Raw genomic sequence first — 12,523 nt, 5'->3', positions numbered from 1 at the left:
GTGTTCTTTATTTTGAGTCTGCACATATTATAAAACATAACAATGTAATAAAATTATACATATAAGGAGGAAATGCAACTGTGGTTACATATAACAATTCATTGAGTATAATAAAGAATAAATTATAATTGTATACAATGAATTCTGAAGGTTCTACTGACATTTTACAAAAATAAGATTAGGATCAGACATACATAATGTAACAAAGGAAATTAAGATCCACTAGACAGAAGACTCAGACGCATAAATATCAAAATCCCTACCCTACAATCCCCCTTATGTGCCCTTCTGGATGTGTTCATGCTTTCTTTCTTTTCTCAGTGCTATGTTTTACCCACTTCTCCCTCTTGCCACTTTCGTCCTGGTCTCTTTCCTCTCCTCTTCACGGGATTCAATCATCACTTACCTATGATGATGCTGTGATGATTTTTCACCTAAATGACTTCCTCTCCATATTATAAGGTGGCAAAAGTCTGCAAAGATGTTGCCCTACAGGTTTGTGGGTCTAAGATAAAGTGTTTGGAGTGGTTAATAAGGAAATCAAGTTAGGTGACCAAAGGGCATCTGGCTGAACTGTTTAAAAGGAACAACTGGTCATGTACTTATTGTACCATGAGATATTGAAAAAATTCAAAATGTCAATTTTTCTCATACTAACTACCATGGGTATAAATTCCCCTGACAGAGGTGAGTGACCTTCTACTTCATTACTGTTAGCTTGTTAACTATCAGATCATATACCAACTAGCCCTTTTACGTCTTTAAGATGCCTACACATTCCTCTTTTCACCTGCTGCTGCTAAAACTAAAAAAAAAAAAAGCTGTTCTTCATATACAGAGATCAGCATACTGAGGTGCGTATGTGTCCATCCATTTACCCTTTCTGCAGCTCTCCACTCTCATTTGTGAGATATCTTGGTGAAAGTTCTAGTGCAATTTGTTCCCATGCAGGTTAACTGGTCTCTCATAGATTTAACATCACAAACCCTTGCTTTATTGAATAACATTCTTTAACGAGGGAATAATTTGATCAAATAAGAAAGAGTAGCTGGCACTGAGAAGAATGTAAAACATAGTATGTAAGTGGGGTCTGGTTTTCTCTATTCAAACTTCAAATGGATATCTGAAGTACTGTACCTCCAGACGACTATAAACAAAGGATTCATGTGAGGGAGGCTTATATTCTTTTAAATTTCTAACTCCCTAGGACTAAAAGATTGGCAGTTTTCTCTCAGTTGCTTCAAAAATGTGCAGTCACATACATATGGAATCTAAAAATTAAAAAAAAAAAAAAGGTTCTGATGAACCTAGGGGAAGGACAGGAATAAACATGCAGACGTAGAGAATGGACTTGAGGACACGGGGAGGGGGAAGGCTAAGCTGGGACGAAGTGAGAGAGTAGCACTGACATATATACACTACCAAATGTAAAACAGATAGCTAGTGGGAAGCAGCCGCATAGCACAGGGAGATCAGCTCGGTGCTTTGTGACCACCTAGAGGGGTGGGATAGGGAGGGTGGGAGGGAGACACAAGAGGGAGGGGATATGGGGATATGTGTATACATAGAGCTGATTCACTTTGTTATACAGCAGAAACTAACACAACATTGTAAAGCAATTATACTCCTATAAAGATGTTAAATTAAAAAAAAATGTGCAGTTGTATGCTTATTTCTGAGAAAAATATTAATCTATTTAGTAACATATTAAGATTTAATAAAATATTCAAATGATTCTTCCTAAAGTACATGCATAGATTACATATATAACACATATATACATATGTGTTTAAATATCACTGAATTTTCTCATTTATGCATTATTTTCTTCATTTGAATAGATAGGAGTTGGAATTAATTATCTATTTAATTTTTTACATGTAGTACAAATACAACCTAGAATAACCTCCAAAATTATTACATACGAATAAAATTACAGGCCTAGACTCCTCGCATGAGAATTTTGTTTGTCATCTTAGATTGAGGCAGTGAGTGGGAAGAGCCACAATTTAAGCACTTAAAAAAAAAAAAAAAAAAAGCAATGTTATTTTTCAGGAACACATTTTCCCTGAGGAACACATTTTCCCTGTATTTTCCTAAGTACATTTAGCATTCAACACTATTACACTGACTTTTATTTTTTTGTATATATTGCAGTTTTCTCTATGTACAGAATTATGGTACTTGAGCCTTTCTAGTCTGTGTATATGAAACAACTCTTCAAAATTTTCAGAAACTAAGATTCATATTTTTTACTTACTAACCAAAAGCAGGAAGCACAGAATTCTTTTCTTTCCAATATTCCACTGCCATTTATTGACCTGAAGACCAGTCAGAGAGAGGCAGTGATGAATTGAGACCCGCTTGAAACCTTCCCATGGTGTCGTATCTTGAGGCCTTCTCTAGTACCAAGACAATTCTGTACTGCCAAGCTTAGTTCTGCCCCTTTCACAGATTTTGAAACTTTTAGCCTTCCATGTTGAAGGAAAACGGAAGATTTTTAAAAACTAGTATTGGGGTTATGAACTGAATTCTTGGTTAAATGTAAGAGTGTACAAAGAAAGGAGGCAATATTAAGTTTTTGTCTAATGTCTCCCAAAGTCATTTATATTAATGGGCCAAAGTAAAACAATAGATGAATAATCTTTAATCATTTATACAATGTTTGGGTCAAAATGGATTGCTAGTCTGAGTGTTCCAAGCACTGTAAACAAGACTAAATCCATAAATTCACTGGGCCTGGAGATAAAAACTGGATAGTCCCACATACATGGGAATCCTTTTCACTTCAGAAAACCTCATTTTCCATCCTATACAATTATGCTGACTTTAGATACCATGGCTATATATAACTTGAATACTAACCCCTGGGTCATTTTAACCATAAATAAAAGTTTATGCTAAAGGATGTTCAAATTTTTTTTTAATCAAGAGAGCTATAATGTTTCAATGTAATATATCAAATGTAGACAAGCAGTATTCTGTTTAACTGTATAGGTAAAAAGAGAATTCTATAGCGACATACAATTTTAAAATATTAAACTAAAAAAGTAAAAGAGAATGTACATTTCAAAATATTTATTATATTTCAGGATTAATTTTAATTCCATTCAACTAACACATTTTGAAAGACAGGAATGAGTGGAGAGACAAAATGATGTAGCAATAAAGAAATGTAAACAGTATACTATAACGATATAAATGACGCAAATGACAAATAAATGAATAAATAAAGTAATAAAGTAATATAAATATATTAAAAAAGTAAAAAATCACACAAACTGGAAGCTCCTAAGGGAGATGAATACTTAAAATAATAAAAAGGCAGCATCCTAAAAGTGTCACAGGGAAGAAGCATTCTGTGCAGTGTTTAGGAGCCCAGCCTTTATAAGCAGAACAGGACTATAATCTTAGCTTTGCTGCTTCCCAGCCATGTGATCTTGGGCACAACAAATTTAGTTTCCCCCTCTTTAAAAGAGATATAATATTTACCTCAACAACAGTTGTGTGGATTAAATGATAACATAACCAACACAATGCCCAGAACACAATAAGAGATAAATTGAATATTATTTTGATTTCAAACAAAAAGTAATTTAAAACTAATCAGCATAGGGCATTCAGCAGTAGGAGAAGTGACTGCCACCAGGGAGAAGAGTGGCCCAGACGTCCAGGTGGGATTTTTCTGATAGGATGCAGTGCCAGTGCACAGAGAAGAACTGACTGCAGATCCAGAAGGCAGAAAGCATAAGCCACCTTCGGGAATCATACAAAGGCATACGTGGCTGGTTTTCTACCTCTCACTCATGGGGAATACTAGGTTGCTTGAAAGTTAGAGTGGAACCATAGTCCAGAGGCTGAGAAAGCCAGGCTAGCTATTTAGACAGAAGTCTCGGTAGTAGGGTACAGAATCCTGGGCAGGTGTGCAAAATGTGAATATTTTTAGGAAGTATGCAGGATTTTTTTGTATTTTTAAACCCAAATAGAAATTACATTTTACTAATATTTAAAAAATAGATTGACATCAGTATTCTTTTACTTCTTATGTCAGTTGGTCAGATGTTCTATGAAGGATCCTGGGAGAAAACTGGGAACTATACTGTAAAAATTTACAGCAAGGGCAGTCACTTTATTTGCTCACCTTTATATTGAAGCTTATCATTCAGTTGTGCCTTTTATCACCTAGTTTTAACCAAACCAACCAAACCAACGTTCCTATAATAGGTAAGTGGTAGACAAAATATTCTTGCCAAAAAATCATGTGTCAAAGTTAATACTAATAATGCAAGACATACACACACACATTAATAAAGAAAACTGACACAAAACTGGCCAAAAAAGTTTGACATTACCAGGAAAACCATTTTATATCTGTCTTACATATGTTATTTCTAGTAAGAAACCTTGACTAAACACATAATGTGCTTAGGCTATTTATAGCAAGTCATCCTAAGACACTATCACAAACTTCTAGAATTTTTGGCAAATAAATATTCCAGTATATAATAATATTCACACACATTTTCAATGAATTGAAATAAACACTTAAAATCTTCTTTGGAGCTGTCTTATTTAATAGTAAAAGACAAAAAAGTCACATAACATTTGGGGAAACTTGATTTTTCTGCCATGGAAACAATATGGTGACAAAGTAAACTGCATTTCTTTGTCAGCCAATATTGTTGGAAAGAAAGAAAGAACTGTGGAAGGTTTGGGGGAAAATCATTAGAACAAAGTAAGTAGCAAAAGGTTTGGTAATAATAAAATCAAAGTGCAGATATTTCTAACATGCTCAGTTTATAATATTCACTAGTTCTGTTTCAATAATAAGATACTTAAAGGATTACTACTGCGAGCCACCAAATGGCTCAATATTCAGTGATTTGTTTAAAAAGGTATATATATTTTTTTAAATGAAAAACTGTATATTAAATTCTGAGGACTGGCTCTTTTAATTGGAATTATTTTTTTAAAAAGATAAAGTTACATAGATAGCAGTGCATGCAAAATTCATTTACGGCATCTGTTACAAGTAAGCCAGTAATGCATAGAGTACCTCAGGATTTTACAGATGTGGTACACATTGTATACTAATGATACCTTTATATTTTGAAGAATATATTTAATATTTTGTACTGAGACAGAGAATAACTATGAATTTATTTTAACCATAGAGGTTTGCTGATTATCTTATGGGGAATTAAAAAGTTGTAGACTGTGAAGATTTAATTCTTTTTTAACAAAAGTAGAAGAACCCAAAGTTGTTGAACTTTTTGGTGATGACAAGTGATTATTAGTAATATACAACTTATTATATATTTAGGAAGAAAGTAAACTCTGGTTATCAGCCATATGCTACCTAGCAAGTATTCGGAAAAAAATAAACACAAGCTGTCTCTTCAAGAGAATTATGATGTGGACACAATCCTTTGAAGAAGGGTAATTGGAAATCATCATGTAATTATGCTACACAAAATGACATATCATTTAAAAAAGTTGTCATGTCTGCCTTTCCAAACAAACTTTAAACAGAATACTTTAATCTTTTTATAAACGTTGCAGGTGAAGAACTCCAGTGGGCTTTAAAGTCACTTGCTAAAAAAACATACTTTAAAACACTACATTTTGTGATAGTTAGCAAGAGGAAATGATTGGTATCACGTTAGATTAACATTTATTTCTGGAATTTCCACAAGTTAAAAAAAAAAACAGTTTTCAATTCCAAACTTAGAAAACAGGTAGCAAGATTTGGCAAGTACAACCTTTGATACACTTCTTTCATTTCTGGTATATTCTGTGGATTATCTTTTTTGTTATGGAGCATCATTAAAACTAAAAGTCAAAATATCAAAATAAACTTAAGCTGAATTTCAAAGAACTCAATCATAAAATTTTAGAACAAGATTTTCAAACACTGAAGCACAATCAAAGCTCTCTCTAAAATGCTATTATTAGTCATATCTTACTGTGATCAAATGTGTATATTTAAATAAATATAATAAAAATGGTGATTTTAGCTTATTTCACTGACTTACACATTTCTGTGAATGTTTATATTGCAAATAATATGTTAGTAATAGTGCATAGATTTAATTTAGAAATAAATATGTATATACATATTGAAGTTGTTAAAAGAAATAGTGATAAAAGGAAATGATAAAAAAGTGACACATTTGTAAAATAAAATAAAATGTAGTACATTAACAAAGTATTTGGATACTTCTTGTTTAGATTATATTTAACAAACAATAGAGAATCATTAGAAATATCTGAGTGATAGAGTTAAATTATCTGAACTCTGGAAAATAATTATCTGATAACTATATACTGGACAAGGGAAAAAGAGAAGGCCTAGTAACTAGTAATTAGATTACCCAAATCGTTGGTAAAAGGTCACGAAGGCCGTTAGGATACTGTCCTTAGGAATAGGAGCTAAGAGACAGAAGTGTGATGTGGAGAGCCTAGGCAGGTAAGAAGAAACCTCAGATTCCCCAGGGTAGTGACTGGGAGGCTAGAGACATGATGAATGATGGTGTCATCAGAAACAGATAGAAGCAGAAACTGCTTCTATAGAGAGTTGGATATGATTTGAACACACTGAGTTCCAGTTTACAGTGAGTTTCTGAAGTGGAATGATCTACTCGGTATTTGAAAATATAGGTCTAACACTCAAGAGGGGCAGAAGGTGCACAAGGAGATTTAGGAAATGTTCATGTGGCTCCCCTAAGAGGAAAGAAGACAAGAGTTCAAAGAAGAACCGATCGGAAAAGAGAAAGTAATAGAGATAATCGAAGTAGAACTCAAGGGGTGATCAGAAAGACAAGAAGAGAACAAAAAGGGAAGAGTCATGAAGCTTCACAAAGAGAGAAATGGTAAAAAGCATCAAGTTCTGCAAGGTGGTTAACTGGGAGAAGCAGCGGGTGGTGGTGGTGGGGTAGCTAGATCCAGCCATTAGAATGGAGAATACACAGGCATCTGCTTTCTCTGACTTGGATAAACTCATACAACAAAGGAAGACCAGGATTTATTTAATGAGCAATGTCTTATATACCAGAGACAGGCTAGTAACCATGTGTTAAAACTGTAAACAAAACAACAACTGAACCAGGGTTGGGATGGACTGTAAGTTCTAATTAGAATTCTAATATTAAGTTTTAATACCAATGAATCATTTCATTTTCCTGCAAGTCACTGCTGCCATCTGTGTATTAAAATTATTCAACCTGATATAAGATCTCTTGAAGCTCTAAAAAGAGTTCAGATTTCCTCTAAAAATGGTATTATTGCCTGTGCAAATACAGGTTAAGATGAGGTACCCTTAAAAGTTTCCACTAAAGAAAAAGAAAATATATAAAGAATAATATATATTCCAGATGATGCTTGGATTATAAATAACCCTCCAATATTAAACACACTGAATAAAACTGAACAAAATATATTATACTGATTTCACACTAAATACTAAAATAAACTTAAAAAAATGTTTCTCCTGAATTTTAGCCATACTTCTTTTTTTTAAATCACAATTATTTAATCATTTTATGGTTGACCACACCTTAAAAGGCTTTCAAATGAGAAGAAACTTGAGTCTTGCTTAACCAAGTGGCTAAGTAAACAGAAATTCCAAGACAAACATTATTTTATGTTAAAGGAGGATACTGATTTTATGTTCATAGTGGAAGGAAAAAGCAATCATTTAAAATTATAAGAGGGCTTCCCTGGTGGCGCCGTGGATAGGACTCCACGGTCCCAGCGCAGGGGGCCCGGTTTCAATCCCTGGTCAAGCAACAGATCCCACACGCATGCTGCAACTAGGAGTTCACATACCACAACTAAGGAGCCCACCTGCCGCAACTAAGGAGCCTGCCTGCCACAACTAACACCAAGCACAACCAAATAAATATTTTTAAAAAATAAAATAAAATAAAATTATAAGAAACCCTTCTTTATCACTCCATAGATTTTTATAAGTTATTTGATAGGCATAAAAGCTAGTAAATGTTATATCTATGCTTTATTTAAATTAGATTAAGCTGTCAGAAAGCCAAAGTTCATCATTTTAGCAAACAACTGTTACATTTTTCTGAAAGTGCTATTAATTGAAGGCTTTCACTTACAAAATTACCATTAAGCACTCGGTGTACTTAGGTGGACATTAGTAAATTATAGGTGTAAATCTGCAAAGTTAGGAAAAAAAACATAACTTACTGTTTTTTCCTTCCTAGGTTCCATCTGATCAGGCTTTGCCGAGCATGCTGCCTGTGGCTGTTCTTTCATTTTTTGAGGCATCCCATCATCTTTCTTAGACAAACTCTGAGGTGCGCCAGATGGTAAATCTTCCATCTTGGTCAGTGGTTGTTTCTTTTCTCGCACTGCCTCTGCAGCCACTCTGCCTTCAGGTTTTCCTTCAGCAATCTGTACTTGAGTTTTAAGTGAGTCATATTTCTGTTCCTCCTCTAGAGCTGATACTTTTGCTCCTGGGGGTAACTTTTTGTCTTCAAGAGCTGGCCTTTTGTCTTTAAGGGTTGGCTTTTCTTCTTCAAGAGGTGGCTTTTTTTCTTCTAGGAGTGGCTTTTTGTCTTCAGGGGTTGGCTTCTTTCCTTGAGGGGCTGAAGTTTTGTCTTTCTCTAGTTTACTCTCTTCTTGGATTTGATCTGTGGTTTCCTTAAGGGGAATTTTTTCAACTGAAGGTGTTTCTTTCACTTTTTCTGGAATGATTTTTTCACCTTCGGTTTTTCCTTCTTGTTCCCTCTTTTTCACTTTTACTTGGGCAGGCATTGCTATTTTCTGAGACGGTGGTTCTGTAGGGACAGGCATAGGAGAGGCTTTTGGTCCTGTCTGTGTAGGTGGCATTTTGCCCATGTCTCCAAGCTGTCCTGATATCGCTCTCTGGGTTTGGCAATTTAAACAAAGCCATTCCTGAATCTGCAGATAAAATAGAAATTAAAAGATTAACTATATTATATACATCTGTTTTGGTGCATTTACCAAGGTTAGTACTTGGCAATTTCCAGCTGCTTTTTTGTATATGGAGAAGGTGGGTCATTGTTTTCTGGATCAATGAAACGGTGACTTTTAAAGAAGACTGCAAAAAGACTATTTGAAATCTAAAAACAGGAGTCCTTAGAGATCAGCAATGAACTCACCTCATCATAAAAAAAAGAAAAAAATGCATCAAAGACAGACTCAGGGTATTATCAATTTTTTGGTTAAAACAAAATCTGAATTTGTTCCAAATACAACTATTTTTAAGCCTCGTGCCTTCAAAATTAGTGTTTCCATTCAAAAACTATTAAATTTCATAGTAATTTTAACAGCCAATTAATCATAAGGTTTTTTTTTAGGACTTAGCCTATAATCTCCTGTCTCTTGACTTGGATCAAATGTAGTTCTATCTACCAGAGCAGAACTTTACAAGGCACACGTAGAGTTTTCAAGAATCACTTGTGCATAATTCTCCACCTAATTTAAGATTAAAAAATAATGTCATTCTTAATAATAGTCACATTTCTCATGCAATTGTGTCAAGAAGCATTCACAGGTTAAAACTGTTTGTTATTCTTTTTCCGCAGAGTTTTCTCAATTGCTGATGAAAACACTTCCTTATACCTCTAAGTGTAATCTATGGGCCACCTGCACCAAATCACCCGAGGTTGTCCCTAGACGTGCAAATTCTAGGAACCATACCAAAACAAGTTTATCAGAATCCTGGGATAGGAGAAGGAGGATCTGCCTTTTTAATAAACTGTTGGTTAATTTTTTTGCAAACTAAAGACTGAGAACAACCCTCTCATAATACATATAAATGATCACATGGGAGAGAGATTGTTAGACCAATAATATTGCAGAATTCCCCCCTTATTGATGTATATTGTGCTTTTTCTTACATCATACCTATTAAAATGTAAGAAATAAAGGCTATACATGTAGCTTCTAATTGTTACCATTTAATGAGTACCTATTCTCTAAAGTGCATGGTTGGAGAGTCATGCAAATAATATCGTGTTCGTATGCTGCACTGTCTTCTGACAAGTTCAATTTCAAACTGCTTTTCATATTGTATCATTCTTTCTAGTAGCACAACTTTAATTATTTAGAAACAAAAATCATTTATCACATATCTAGAATATTATTGGACATCTAAGATTCATTTCTTACTTCAGCTTTCCATTTCTTTAAAGACATAAAAAATGTTGCTTAATACTAATGACTGTTTTGCAATCTGTAAGCTGTTATAATTCTTACTTGGTGATCTAAAAGAGTAAAGACCCAAGTCAGTTATTTAATTTCAGTAAAATGTTGTCTATAAAACATTAGTATGTATTACGGGTTCATTTGCTTTCTGTGTTATGATCATCCAATGCCAATTCCGTTCTTGATTTCATGTCTAAGCAGCAAAAAAGTGAATTGTGGCTTCTCTATATAGTAACTTTATACAAAGTCTTGGGAAAGAAACTGATTTGATCCCTATGTCAAATTCTAAAAGCTCCAGCCCTTGTGTTGAATAGTTCCTAGAGGCGGTACTTCCATAATACCTACAGAAAATCAATCTTAACCTGTCCTGTGGTTTTAAAAAGCATTACTTGCTGGGGCCACATCTTAGGATATTTTCATTCAGAGACTGACATTTTAAAAAACAAAAACAGACACAAATAGCTGTGTCATTGTGCTGTTTTGTCACATGGACTCTAAAAGCCAAATGCAGGTGTGTGCTATGCATTCCTGTCGGGGCAGGTCCGAATGTAAATAAGTTAGGAAGTTTTTAATATACCAGAAATAAAGGTTTCATCCCACTGGAAATTCTTATCAATTATAAAAGTGTGATTACTTTATCTGAGTTTTAGGGACAAATTATACTTACAAAGTTGTCGTCTCTTGCTACTTATAGCATATGATGCCACAATGGTACACAGGTCTTGTTAAAAGGAAAATGTGTTGAGAAAATAAATGTAGTGATTATTTCAAGGTAACATACTCATTATTTTCATACATTTGAAAATTTAAGTAAGAGAATAAAGAGTATACTCTAATCTACTATGTCACATAAAACACTCCATTTTCCTGATTTAAAATAATGTTTGATAAACCTACAAGCAGTGATAACCCACCCACTACTAAAGTCTAGAAGGCAAACAGAAGGCAATAGCGTCAGTCTAAGAGAAAAAGGACCTTACGTTGAGAGCCTCATTGGCTAGTTCAAATTCGTGTTTTGCTTAAATTCACATCCTGATTCAGTTAAACGTAGTATCTTGTGGTTTTTTTTTTTTTTTTGGCCACGCGCTGCAGCTTGTGACATCTTAGTTCCCCAACCAGGGATGGAACCCAGGCCCCTGTCAGTGAAAGCGCGGAGTCCTAACCACTGGACCGCCAGGGAATTCCCTAAACCTAGTATCTTTAATCAGTACTATCCTGTAATTATTTTTAACATGATGTTGCTACACTTGGTCTATTGGTTACATGACTGATTTGCGTTTTGAAGATTATAAGGCCAAGCCTAATTTTTTTTTCACTTTACACTTTGTCACCAAAATTAATTTGGAAACTGATGTTACTATCATGTCAAATAATTATAACAGTATTCACTTATGCATCTATTCTGTATATATCTGGTCTATTTATATCTATGGATTACATATACTCTTGGGAAATTATACGTGCAAAGCTTATTCGATCAGGAACTCACACTGAAGTAGAAGAAAGAAGACACGGGTTAAAAATAAGTATAATATGCAGGGAAAAAATTAAGGAAGATGGAAAGGATACTATGGATTTATAAGGATTATCTGATGAATCCATTTAGAACATAAGGAATTTGATAAATTATAAATCACACAAGAGTATTTTTTCACCAATTAGAAATGCTGAATTGGTGGTCTCATATGTGTGTCTCTTCTTTCTGCAGCCCTAGAACCAAAATTAGACCACCAACAAATTCAGCAAGTAGAGGAAATTATAATATCAAAAAGGAATGAAAGGGAAAAAACACTATAGTAGCATCAAAAATTTTGTATTTCTTTAAACATGTAAAATTAAATTTTGTTTATTAAAAGACAGGAAAAGGCAGAGGCTAGGGTAAAATCAAAAGTAGGAATGAGAAAAGTAAAATTGATCAAATTTTGACAAAGAGGAGAAAGTTAAAAATGAAATTTCAAGAAAGTTCATTCAGGACAATATAGGCCATCACCATTATCACATCATCATTAATTACAGACACAATTACTAGAAACATTTTCTTCACAAAAGACAATTTGGGAAATACTCTATAACCACATAAGATGATGTAAAAATCTGTGGTTCACAATTTTTTGGCCTTTTTTATCAAAAATAATCCCAAAGATTTTTGTATCACTGTTCAGGAGCCTAACTTAAGAAGTATTATATTTCTGGGTCCAAAGAAATGTATCTCCACTCTTAGTTCCTCAATAGCCGCAATACTATTAGACACAACATTATTAAATAGTCATAATGTTTCTAGTTTAGCAGCAATCTGGAGAATTAAGCAAGATTTCTTAAATTATATTAA

At 33.9% G+C, this 12,523-nt stretch overlaps 1 protein-coding gene across 1 annotated transcript in view; it reads right to left on the bottom strand.

Annotated features, from left to right (window-relative positions):
* Positions 1-12,523, bottom strand: part of PCLO (piccolo presynaptic cytomatrix protein) — a 382,545-nt gene that overhangs the window by 189,263 nt on the left and 180,759 nt on the right. The window contains exon 4 of the mRNA XM_057550295.1: positions 8,209-8,925. Coding sequence (XP_057406278.1) covers positions 8,209-8,925 — 717 coding nt within the window. The remainder of the gene's footprint in view (positions 1-8,208; positions 8,926-12,523) is intronic.

Source organism: Balaenoptera acutorostrata, chromosome 7, assembly GCF_949987535.1.
Source record: "Balaenoptera acutorostrata chromosome 7, mBalAcu1.1, whole genome shotgun sequence".
Lineage (NCBI taxonomy): Eukaryota > Metazoa > Chordata > Mammalia > Artiodactyla > Balaenopteridae > Balaenoptera > Balaenoptera acutorostrata.
The sequence above is the reverse complement of the archived record's forward strand: the minus strand, read 5'-3'. Positions and strand labels throughout refer to the sequence as shown.